This window comes from Salminus brasiliensis, chromosome 6, assembly GCF_030463535.1.
Source record: "Salminus brasiliensis chromosome 6, fSalBra1.hap2, whole genome shotgun sequence".
NCBI lineage: Eukaryota > Metazoa > Chordata > Actinopteri > Characiformes > Bryconidae > Salminus > Salminus brasiliensis.
The window spans coordinates 5437274-5450912 of NC_132883.1; the positions used below are offsets into that span (position 1 = coordinate 5437274).

The window sequence follows — 13639 nt, forward strand, 5'->3', positions numbered from 1 at the left end:
GAAAGTCATTATTTTAAGATATTTATTCAAATTAAAATTTATTATTATCATTATTTCATTATTTTCATCTAATTTTGAGATGCAATGTAATATTAAGGCATTTTTTTTATTCTAAAAGATTCTAAGTAATTTCATTATCTTGATCCAATTATGGTCAGAAGTTATTAGATATGTCTTTATTTTGAGATACTTTCTAATTGTAAGATTCTAAAGTCATTATTGTCATATAAGTCACATTATTGTGATATACCATGTCATTATTTCATTATTTTGAAATAATATCCCCTTATTTTCATAAGCTATATGGTATTAAGTCATTATTTTGAGATACTTTCTAATTATGTGGTTCTAAGTCATTAATTCATTATTTTGAGATACCTTCCCATTATTTTCAGGCGTTATACAATATTAAGTCATTATTTTGAGATACTTTCTAATTATGAGATTCTAAAGTCATTATTTTGAGATCTTAAGTCATTGTTTTGAGATACTTTCTCAGTATTTTGAGATGCTATCTCATTATTTTGAGATCTTAAGTCATTGTTTTGAGATACTTTCTCAGTATTTTGAGATGCAGAGTGTGCAGGCTTCTATAGTGTGCAACACTGCTCTATATAATTATATTCACTTTTAGTTTTTACTGTTTATAGTTGACGGGTTTGCTAATTGCCTCAAAATGAAGGATTTTTATATGTGGTCAATCTTCCAGTCTAGCCATGGTTTGCCCATTTCACTGTAAACTACATATGTTTTAATGTGACTGCAGCTTAATGCTCAAACTAATGTTAAGCCTATGTTAGCCACAAGGTAGCACCGTAGTCACAAAACACTACAATACATAGTCATGTGATTAATGAAATACTACAAAAAGCTCTACAAGGTCGGCTTCTGGGTGCTGCACATTTGAAAGGCGTCAGTAGAGAGAACTGAAGGTGGTGCAGTCTTTGCTCTTGGTCTCATGTGGGTTCATGTGGAGTAATAAAATGTTTATTACAGCCATTTGGTACATTACCTCTGTACAGCTGTTTATTTACCCAGAGACGTGAGTTGGTGATTTTGCTGCAGTTCATGAGCTTTAATATGATCAGCTTGGAACAATGTGCCAGTCATTTCTTGTTCCCTTGCTTTACAGTGGTGCAGTAGCTTAGTCACAGGTCCATTAGTGAAAGTGGCAGTGACTTGTAGTGATTTAGTTCTTAATAAACATGATCAGGTCAAGTGCACACATTTCAGTGAGGATTCTGGTTATAGGATACCAAACAACTGACCCTCGAGCAGAGTCCCTAAGAGTCATAGGCCCTCATATGTAAAGCTGTGTAAACTGCAGCCAGTAATTAAATAGACTAATTTGTTCATTTAATTAATCAAAGTTAAAGTAAGCTCAGGTTACATTGAGAGAAATTTGCATTATTAGTGTGCTTAAGTGCCACAGAGATGTGGCACTCAAAAAGTGAATAGTGAAATGAAAAAATATACATATAATAAATATATAAATAAATATAAATATACATATCATAAATATAAATATAATATACAACTACAATAAAATATGTAACAATTAAAGGGTTTTTTTTTTTTTATCTCTTTGCATAATTAAATGTTGAAGATGTAAACAAAGTCGTTCAGAGTGGCCTGGCGTGAAATGCGTCAGAATGAGTCAGAACTGCTCACAGTGGTGGTGAATGGAACCAGACACCTGAAGAGTTCAATGCATCTTTAAAAGCTCCCTCACAGCTATTAAATGAACTGATTATGGATATTGTTGTCTTATGTCTGAGACAATATTTCACACTGTAGTCTTAAGAAGGCTCTGGCCTAAAATGTATTTTTAACACATGTAGAGCATTAAAAATCAAAAAGGTCTATAAAGACCACCATCAGCATTACATATAACCCCCAGGAGACACGTGTAGATGGGTGGTTTTAGATGGTAAACAGAATTGCCACTGCTGCACTGGTGACCCTGTGACCCCTGGTGTTTATTAGCACCACTGTAGAGTAACCTAACCCATATATTTCTCTCCCATGAGACATTTCCTAGCAAACCTACTCTGAATGACATCGCTTACACCTCAACCAAAAAACCCTGCAGAAATGGAAAATAATTGGTGGAATTGGGAAAGCAATCAAAACAAACAAAGATTAACGCAGTTACAAGTTTTTGCAAAAGTGCACAAAAATGACATGGTTTAAAATACTAGCGCACTCTACGTACTGTATATTTCACTAGTGACAAAAAACAAAGAGGTTTACTGGGTGACTTTGAGTCGCCTGTAACTGACAGCTTATTAGCTGATCATTAGCTGAACTTTTAATTCGTTAAGTTGATAAGGGGAATGCGTGCTTATACCTCCGCTTCTTCAGCATCACTGTGACGGATACCCTGTCACACGAGTAACTAGTTGCCATGGAAACTGGATGTTGAATTGTGGCAGCAGTGTAAGACCTGCTTCCTGAAATAGATTTATTTTTCTTTGTACAAAGACGCACTGCCACAAATGGACTCATGGCATAACCATGTGCATCACACGCTCAGTACGATGTGCCTTGTTCCAGGGCTATGACTGGCGCAAACTGACTCAGGGCATAACCATGTGCATCACAAACACACTAATGCACTTAATACGGTGTGCCACGTTTAGAATACAGTGACAAAAGTATTTGGATGTTGACAAGATTTGTAGTCATTGTACCTCTATACACCACCACAGCCTGGATGCCTCTATTTATACAGGCAAAAAGTAATTGGACAGTTGACTCATAAGCAATGTCATGGCCAGGCCTATTCCTTTGTTATTTCACTAAGGACGAATTAAGGAGATATAAGATCTGGTGTTGAGTCTAAGTGTCAAATTTGCATTTGGTAGCCTGTGTAAAGTCTCAATATGTGGTGCAAAGAGCTGACAGTGTGAATGAGCAGTGAGGCCATCAGCTGAACAGCCATATCAGAGAGATAGCAGAAACTTTAGGAGTTGCCAAACCAACAATTGGATGCATTTTGGGTACTTTCTTAAAAAGAAGGAATGCACTGGCAAGCTCAGCAACACCAAAAGGCCTGGAGGACTATGGGAAGGCAACTATAGTACATACTGGCAGAAGTCCTCAAGATGCAAACCACTGGTGGCACTCATGAACAGAAATGCCAGATTAGACTGATAGAAAATAGAAAAAGAAAAACCCCTCAGTTCTGGAACAAGATTAACTTGAGTATGGAGAAGGTTTGGAAAGCAAAGGTTCATGATCCGAAGCGTAATGCATCCTCTGTCAAACACGGTGGAGGCAGTGTTATAGCATGGGCATGCATGGCTGCCAGTGATCCTGGGTCACTGGTGTTTACCGAAGATGCAACTGCTGAAGAGCTGCTGCTTATATTCAGTCAACGCTGCAAAACGGTTGGGATGGCGCTTCACTCTTCAGATACAGTACAGTGACTCAAATGCAGACAATGACCCAAAACATACTGCAAAAAAAAGCAACCCAAGGCAACGTCTTAAGGCAAAGAAGGAAAAGACTCAGGAAAAGTCACATGACCACAACCCACCTGAACAACCCACCTCAACCATACTGAAGACAAAACCGAAGACAGAAAGACCCACAAACAAGCAGCAGCTGAAGGTGAAGGCCTGGCAAAGCATCTTAAGGGAGGAAATCCAGCAATTATAGTATTATATAGTATTATGTAGTAAAATATAGTATTGTTGTTAAACCCCTGAGTAATGGTGGTGTAATGCCATAACTTATGTCACTGTCTAAATACTTGACCTCACTGTAGGTGTGTGTGAATGGAGCCAATGTTCAAGGCTTGTGTAGAGCTTGTATGTGTGTGTGTGTGTCCTTTTCTTCAGGCCTATGAGGACTCAATGTTTACAAGTCCTCTTGTTTAGACATTTTCTTCACACCATTACTAAAATATACTTTTTTATTAATGCTTTATTAGGAAGGAGCACATTAATAAGTTTGCAGATCATTTCTAGCATTCAGCAAGTTTCAGCATTACCCAGGTGACCATTTATAGACTACAGTCACGTGCGTGTGTAAGGCGACTTGCAAGGCTACCTGTTGATCGCCCTTGGCATGCACAAGCACATGCAATCACACACACACACACACACACACACACACTCAGCGTGTTGTACAAAAGCTTCCAGTGCTTTTTAACAGCCTCCAAATGCCAAATGCATTAAAATCACTAACAACGTCTGACCCTTTTCCCCCTCTGGACTGTCTCCTCCATTCATTTGGCCGCGGAGAGCCCAAGTAGCTAACTAACGTCATGTGTGTGGTGACGTTGGAGCTCCACAGGGACTCCGGAGAGATGGAGGAGCGAAAAACGAGAAGAAAAAAAGTGAAAATGCCGAAGTAGTCGACACGCTTTTGCAGAAACAGGAAGCAAAGAGGCAAAGCAGTAGAAGTAGAAAGGGGTCGTATGTGTTCGCTGGCACAACTTAAGCAACACGTCGCGTTTTGGGGTTTTTTTTAGGTTGACCTTCGTGTTGGGATTTGTAGTCAAGTGCTTTTAGCTAGCTGGTTCAGCTCGCGGTGGGAAAACGCAGGACTTTTTGTACTCTGGACCTCTGACCAGGACTCGACTCCTCGACTCGCTCTTCCATGCAACGCTGCTGCTCCTACGAGGGCGTAAAGGTGTTGGAGCTAGCTAGCATAGCTAGTTATCTATCTAGCTACACACACGACACGAAAACTCGTTCAGTTGGGGTTAGTTAAGTTGGGGGTTTGGGGCAGGAAAGGGTCTCTGCCGTTACTTTTTATTATTATTATTTATTTAATTTGTTTGCGACGAAGAGCAGCCAGCGCGTTAGCGAGATAGCCAGCTAGCTAGTTAGCAAGTTAGCTAGCTAGCCTAGTCTAACCGACGCTGCGGCGGTGGCAGCGGCAGTGGCGGCAGCGGCAGCGGCAGCGGCGGCGGCGGCAGCAGCAGCGGCAGCGGCAGCGGCGGCGGTAGTAGTGGTGGTGGTGGTGGTGGTTGTAGCAGCTAGCTAGATAGATAGAGTGGCTGCAGCCCGACTCCGTTAAACATGGAGGCAGAAATGCATGTGTTTATGGACACGGAGCTGTTATATAATCCCAAAACCGAGCCGTGTCTGCTTGTGTCGCCGTCTGCCTTCAAGGGAAGCCACTTTTGACATCCTTCCTCGGATGCAGAAATGTGGACGTGATTGAACTTAGCTAGATAGATAAAGCTACTTGTCAACAATTACAGACCAGTTACAGAGACATGGATTCTTCCAACCCTCTGATAAGTGGTGAGTTTTTTTTTTTGTTTTTGTTTTTAAAAAAATATAAAAATACAACAATACCTAATAATAATTTTACTGGTTAGAAGATCGAATTGATCAGTGATCAATAATAATAATCAATCAATCTTTCATTCAGGGGGTTGAACTGAACTAACGTGATGGCCGATGTTGATCATGTTCACACCAAGTTCACACCACCTTTCTCTGTATTTGTATTTCTGGTGCAGGCGGCCTGAATTATGCAAGGACTGTTTAAAAACATGGTATTTTATGACTTGCAGCATGTTGGGAAGCTACAGCCTGTTCCTGGCTGGTTTTCATGCCCCAGCTTGATTGCTAAAATCCCCCCCCCCCTACCTGTTGGAAGCTGGTGTCCTTCCTCCAGCTCCCTCCAGCTCCCTCCAGCTCATCGGTTCCTACAGCCACACTGGAAAGCTCCCCAGTGCTGCTTTTCAGTGCTGTGTTCATATCTCTGAATATTACTGAGTGCTTATGCCTGCTCTTACACTTCTATTTTAACCTCAAGGGTTTGGGAATGAGCTGAAGAGTTGAGTCAGGTGTGTAGGAGCAGGAGGCTGAACATGAGATGTGCTTGGTGAATAGAGGATTATGGAGGGAAACACTGATCTACACGCATTTGTGTCTGAAACTGGAATGTCAACATGTTTTGCAATCCAAATATTTCATACCGTGTCTGTGTGTCATCCGGGTTCCTGTGAATTAGAGGGTACTCTAGGGTGCTGTGGATGCTGATGAACGAGGAACGCATGTAGGATTTGACCGTGACCATCTTCCGATCAGATCTGGGTTACTGTGCATGATCTGACACATGTGGGTCAAAGACTTGAGGTTTGTTGTTTAGTTGAGACCTTACCAGACATCTATTATGAAAATGAGACAGTAATGATCATGTTTATTATTGATGTTATCTCTCTCGGTTTTATTGTAGGGGTTTGTGTTGATCTTGGAGTCATGTTGGTGTCAGCAGATGTGCAGATTGCATAAGAGGATTATCAGCATTGGACAGATGTTAAGATTTGACCGATATTTGATGATCATGTATTTATTGAGCTGAGCTGAACTGGGCTGGCCTGGGTTTTCCAAAGGCATCTTAGCATAGGTATGTATAGTATAGTGATCATCCCACTGAACCTTGTTAGTTACAACAATAGGAACCTTTACAAAAACTGGGCCTTTTTAGGTGCATTTGTTACGACACTGATATTTGCATTTGATTCATTTTTGCTGCACTTCTAATTTACATTTCTGGCTTTTGGTCTGCAACAGGGAAGGTAGGGTTGTTATCTACTACCATACTACTTTAATTCCTACACGTAATGCCTGTCGTTCCATAATGTTAATCCATAGTAGATATATACTCAAGTGTTTATGAAGCAGCCTTGACCAAAATATACATGAAAGATATTAGATTTCATTATTGACCAATACAAATGTCCCCAAATCAGGGTTGTTTTGTATGGCAGGATGAACAGCAAAAAAAATATCCAATTTTTACATTTTGTAAATGTTAAGAATCAGCTTTGATGGACATATACTTAAAAAAATATCAGATTTCTTTATTGGCCAGTAACATTTCCCCCCAAATCAAATCATTTCCTGATCTGTGATCCAGGATTGTTATTTGCATGGCAGTATGAACAGCAAAAAAAATCCCAATTTCTATGTTTTGTAAATGTTTAGGAATCGGCATTGACAGAAATATACATGCAAAATATCAGGTTTTGTTATTGGCCCGAACATTTGTCCCCAAATCAACTATTTTCCTGATCTGTGAGGCAGAATTGATATTTGCATTGTGTTATGAACTGCAAAAAAAAGGGTGGTATTGAAATCTTTCCCATATTCAGCAATGCAGCCTCAGTCTGAACAGTCAGATTGGGTCTGTTGTGACTTCTACATCTATCTAACTCAATAGCTGAACAGACCCCATCACGAACGTCATCAATACGTACCTGTTACTATGGTTACACTACACCTCTTTCATTTAAAGAGCGAGAGAGTGTGGTGCAGTGTAAACGCAGAAACCCAGTGCTGTCTAATGAGGGAAACCGAGCGAACAGGTGTTTCACATTCAGGTTCATTTCCAGGGTTTTGTGAACAAGACAGAAACACAGGAGTGTGTGGAGCTTCACTGAGTGCTCAGTGCTCAGATAGGATTGTACAAGCCTATTTACAGTCCTGTTACGCACTGATTTTCCTCATCAATAATTTAAAGAGCTGTGCTCCGATTGGTTGGTTTATAGTCAGGCAGTGTGATTGCTCACACAAAAGCCGCACAGCATAGCATCGCATGCTTTGTTTTTAGCACTGTAATTATATTTTGTCTGACCGGATAGTGTTGATATCGGGTCCAGTGGTATGCAGTTAGCTAGCTAAAGTGATGGTTAGCTTTTAGCCTGACGTGGGTACCCGCTTCCTTCCCTTGCTATCTCTTCGTCGCTCCGCTTTTGACGCAGGACAAGTTACAGTCATTAGGCCTGGTTTGTATAGCAACCCAGGTTGTCCAGATGTTTGTGGACACCCTTTCTGATGGATGCGTTCAGCTACTTTTAGTTGCACCTATTGCTGACACAAACGCACTCTCACACACCTCTTGTATAGTCCCTGTAGCATAGCATTGAAGCATTGCCAATACAATAGGACTCTCTAGAGCAGATAAATACCTAATGCCTAATGCCATAAAGCCCCCCTACCAGCATTGAGCTGTAAAGCAGTGGAACTGTGTTCTCTGGAATGACGGTTGCTCATGCATCCAATACTTTTGGGATGAGTTAGGAAGGTTCATGTTTAATCCAGTCTTGTTCAATAAGCAATACCTCCCAACAAGGACCAGGCAAGCTGTGTGTGTGCATTTGCACATGTGTCAGTAATGAGTGCAAAACAGTCGCTGCACGTTTTTTTTAATAACTCTTCAGTCAAGCAGCAGAAGAGAGGAGCACCGAAATACACAGCACTGACAGTGACTGCTCCGTCTTAGTATATGGTCCAATTTATCAGCAGCATGTAGAATCAGCCTGCTCTGCCTGCCACTAATACCGCAGTGCTCTATTATGCCTGTGTCAGCGTTTCAAGCCTCACCAATGCTCTCTCAATTCCTCATTCTCTCTCTCTTTCCGTGTTTATAAAACCAGTGTCATGTAAGTATTAACTTAATCAGATGGCATCCTGGATCACAGAGCTGACGACAATGTTATTAATTATTGTGAACACTTTATAAAGTGTAAGGAAGTGCCAGCGTGAGCTCAGAGATGTAGAGTTGAGCTTGTAACTGTATTATAAGAGTATTATAATAACATTATAGCTGCAAGCAGGCTTTCATGTACATGCAGGTCATGTACAATTGTTGCAGCAAGGTACAATAGCTGCAAAGTAATAATAGTCACTAGCCAGCATTTGTTGCAGTGCCTGTTATTGTATTCACTAATACACAGCGTTATATACACTTGTTGTTGTTGTTGTTTTTGTTAACACCACCTCTTTGTTTCTACACTCACTGTCCATTGCATCAGTTCCACCATATAGGTGTACTCTATAGTTCTATAATTCTGACTGTAGTCAGTCTGCCCATCTGCATACTTTGCCTCCTTTCACCCTGTTCGTCAATGGTCAGGACCCCACAGGACTGACCACCACAGAGCAGGTAGTATTTGGGTGGTGGGTCATTCTCAGCACTGCAGTGACACAGGCTGACATGGTGGTGTCGTGTCAGTAGTGTGTGTTGCGCTGGTTCGAGTGGATCAGACACAGTGAATTGTCCACTCTAATGGACAATCCTACCTAGTTGGTCCAGCTTGTAGATGTAAAGTCAGAGACAGAAGCTCTGTATCTGCTGCTGCACAGTTTGTGTTGGTCATCCTCTAGTCCTTCATCAGTGCTCACAGGATGCTGCCCACAGGATGCTGCTGTTGGCTGGATAGTTCTGGTTGATGGACTATTCTCAGTCCAGCAGTGACGCTCATACCAACACAACGTACCCACACAACGCACACTACTAACACACCACCACTGTGTCAGTGCAGTGCCGAGAATGACCCACTACCCAAATACTACCTGCTGTGTGGCGGTCAGTCCTGTGGGTTCCTGACCATTGAAGAACAGGGTGAAAGGAGGCAAATATAGAAGTATGCAGATGGACCGATGGACTACAGTCTGGACGTATAGAACTACAGAGTGCTCCTGTTAAGGGAATGGAGCTGATCAAATGAACGATGAGTGTTGAAACAAATGTTATGGCTGGTGTGTGTGTGTGTGTGTGTTTATATATCTGTACAAATCTGCTGATGCGTTTACATGTATAAAATATCGAAATTGGGACTAAATCCATCTAGATTGGCATTACAGAGAAATATCAGTATAAAAGATTTGTTAAAATTAATAAATGTGGATGTTTCAGTACAGTAGTCCAATATGATGAGCTTCAAATATTGGGCATATCTGTCTGATGCAGATTATTCTTCTTGAGCAATTATCTTCCACTGTGGTCATCAGATGTTTCTCATTGTGCAGCTCTGTTTTGTAAATTAGAGGAGAAATAACTACGCTGTAATTACAGTAATGTCATGTTGCTCAGGGTTGAGAAGGATCCTCTAAGCCTTTAAAGCTTCAATAGGAAAGACCCACACCTGGCCGCAGAACCGCAGCGAGGCTTCCGAACAGTTCCTACATGACTGAAACTCTGAGATATATGACATTTTGTTCCACTGCTGTTACTGTTCTCTATTAGGAAACTGTGAGTGTGTTCAGAGGCGGCTGTGGCGCTGTTTCGGCAGTTGTTGATTTTATGATGATATTAATTCTGCGCGCGTCGAGCCTCTGTTCAGCTTGCTGGCTCTAGCTGTACGCAGTGAAAGGCAAGGTGTTCAGGTGTTATAAATCATATCAGCCCTTGCCGCCGGAGGCCTGAAGATAATTGGCTATTAAAGATCACAGTCCACTCTTCGTCCTCCTGAGACAATCGGGCCTGACAAGTGAAAACAGGTTTATATTGGCCCTTTCTCAGCCATACCGCTCTCTGCCCAGCCTTTATTTATCTCTCCTCTGAACAGGATGCACTGTGCTTGAGCGGTGGTGAGCCTGTCGCTGTGCGTGAGTCCATTCTTGGTTATTAGTCAGTAACAGTGCAGAAAGCCTCCTCAATCAGAATGCTAATCTGAGAAAAATTCCCATTTACATGTTCCTGCTGTCTATTAAAGGTAATTACACAGACTTTATGTAAACCCAGCATTGCGTGCATCACAGTTCTCTTTTGAACGATTTTGAACCAGTGCTCAAAATGACGTGATTGGACTTTTGCATAGGTCTGTGCATTCATGCCCTTAAAAATGGAAAAGTGTTGATACTGCCAACTAGGGCTGGGCGATATGACGATATTTCATCATATCGTGATACACATTATCTTTAATAATTTTTAAGCATATCGAGGGTATTGTTGGTACTTTAACCACCAGCTGCAAGTTCTAGTACCAACAGTGTAATTAGACTGGTTTAATTAGACAAAGTACTTTATGTATTTAGTCTGTGATCACATTTATCGTGCATCATGAAAATGTCTTTAAATATCATGATATAGTATTTTTACCATATCGCCCAGCAAATCTGCAAACACATTTTTTAAAAACATAGACAGATTTTGATTTACATTAGCAAAACATTAGCAATTTAAAGCCCACACCCACCCATCCCAAGTCCACAACAGGGGGGGGTAGGGACATATCATAGCAGACGGTGTCTAACCTATACATTGTTTGAGCAGAAACATTGCATGTCACACATCGCTGCAATCATTGATTGGAGTCCTGAATTGAAATTGAACTGAATCAAATAATGCATTAAAATAAACAGTTTAACTGATATTGGAGCTCAACGGCTGATTTTTGCGTGAATAAGTTAATCATCTGGTTTGATGTATTGAATTTCCCTCTAAATATTTACAAATATATATTTTTGAGCTCCTTCACTTAGTACCCTTCATAGTAGTGACACAGTCCCAACTAAGCTGCAAGTTTACACATCTTTCAGCCCTGCCAGGCCCGGCCGGACCAATCCAATTAGGCCTAATAGTACAACCACTACAGATCATTAAAAAAAGGCATAAAGCTGCTTTGAGCTGGCAGTTCCACATTCCCAAACAGGATCTACTCCAGGCATGCCTTTTCTTGTTTTTAGATCTATATAATTTACTTAGGAGCTGCAGAACTGATGCGCTGTTCATTTTGTGTGTGTACTAAATGTGTAGAATTTGTTATGGTTAAATAAACAGAAATGCAGTGTCCGGTCCATAGTTTTACATTGTGTTACATTGTGTTCAGGACGCCTCTATTAATTCAACATTCTTAATATTAACACACATGCAAGCTGTAACATGTTATAACCAGTTTAGTCTATTCTCTGTGCAGAAGAGGTAGGTGGAGATAGCTAATCTAATGCTTACAGTCATATTCAACAGCATGGACACCTTTTCACCCTTTTTTATTATTGAATAAATTCATGGAGTGAACAAATCTTTTGCTTAAATATGACGTTTGTCTGCAGATTTTAGAGCACTGCTTTTACTTATTTAACAAATTTCACAAAATTAAAACAATAACAAGCCACACTCTGTTTTATGTCCATGCCCAAACTTGTAGATACAACTTTGTGCAGGCTAAATGATTAGTCTGTGTTGTAATGGGCCAGTAAATGTAAGTTTCATGGCTGTGTTTGGATGAGACAGTATTGAAAATGTGATCAGAAGTCCATTCTGGTGCTTTCCAGTCTGGGATTGGTGAAGCCAATTGAAGTAAATGCTTTTTTATTTGATTTATTTATTATTTTCTTCATTCATCTGTCAACAGACCAGCTCCAAAAGCATTCAGTTCCCTTTAACCGTGACATTGACTCGTTAGAATCTGTGCACGGTGTCGAAATTGCAGCAATTCCCCTAATTGTGTTGACGGCCAGCCGTTCAGCCGCTATTGATGCTGTTCAGTGGATTTAAGAGGGGACTGAAAACAATCCCCCTCCATTCCCTAGTAACTGTTGCTTAAACGCTTTTACCATGGTGATAGTTTCTAAGGTGTTTGATATGAGTTACGTAATTGGGGGTGGGGGGGAGAATGGTAATAAGGTTAATTTGCATTCTCGACATGTTCTTCCTTAACTTGTGAAACGCGTCCTCTGCTCTCAGGCCCCCGCTGTGTTGTGGGTTTTTTTTCTGCCCGGTTTCCTTTTCCCCTGATGGCTCTTAGAATAAAGCCCAGGTCGAATATAATAGCTGTTCTATGAACAGAAGAATAGACTCTATTCTCCGTCTTAAACCCCCGAGTCAACGAGTGGCGGATTGGTATTAAACTGAATTTCAGTTCCCACAGTGCTTCCATTCTCCATAACCATTGACCCGGTCTTCTCTAACGTGATTCACAGTACATTCAGACATTGAAGTTTGGGCACATCTGGTCAAATTACTGCTGTATTTGATTTAAGAGTGTAGTGATTAATAAAATAAACAGCAAATCCTCTACAAAGAACACACTTCTGCACATTTTAATGCACAGTAAGTGTGTGCGATTGGGCGATATGGGAGAAATGTCATATTGCAATAGTTTAATCTTCAGTGTCCAGTTTCATGCATCACATACCATCAGCCTTTTTGAGGTTTGCATATGAGGGTGAACAGGTACAGTACACCGGCAAGTACACCAGTGTTGTGTGCCAACTTTAAAAGAAGATATATATAGAAAGACATATCTATCTATCTATCTATATATATATATATATATATATATATATATAGAGAGAGAGAGAGAGAGAGAGAAATATTTTGGGGGAAAAACACTGTCAGAACTTTCATCATTTACATCCAGTCCTTTGTCTGTTAAACTATAAACATGACCTGCATATCAGAGATAGTAAAGCGCTAGTAAGGTCCGGATGTGGGATGATCACCACCCCACCTCATCCGTAATTCATCCCAAAAGCATTGAATGGTGCACCATAATTCCAGAGAACACCGTTCCACTACCATTAACCATCTGCTCAGTAAATCACTGATATTAGAATAAACACTAATAAAGGTAAAGGTGCACGTATTTGTCACTGTACAGTGAAATGTGTCCTCCGCATTTAACCCATCTGGTAGTGAACACACACTCACACACACATGTGTTAGGGGCAGTGAGTACACACACACACCCAGAGCGGTGGGCAGCCAACTCCAGCGCCCGGGGAGCAGAGAGGGTAAAGGGCCTTGCTCAAGGGCCCAACAGTGGCAGCTTGCCAAGCCTGGGAATCGAACCCACAACCCTGTTATCGATATCCCGGCGCTCTAACCGCTGAGCCACCACAATTGGCAGTACTTGCTTGCAGGGTTCACAGTGGGTGCAACT

The 13639-nt window shown here is 41.0% G+C and overlaps 1 protein-coding gene across 1 annotated transcript in view; it reads left to right on the forward strand.

Moving 5' to 3' along the window:
* The first annotated feature begins 4968 nt into the window (after positions 1-4968).
* elk1 (ETS transcription factor ELK1) overlaps positions 4969-13639 on the forward strand; it is a 29729-nt gene continuing 21058 nt past the window's right edge. The window contains exon 1 of the mRNA XM_072680811.1: positions 4969-5261. Within this exon, the coding sequence (XP_072536912.1) occupies positions 5234-5261 (28 nt within the window). The 5' untranslated portion in view covers positions 4969-5233. The remainder of the gene's footprint in view (positions 5262-13639) is intronic.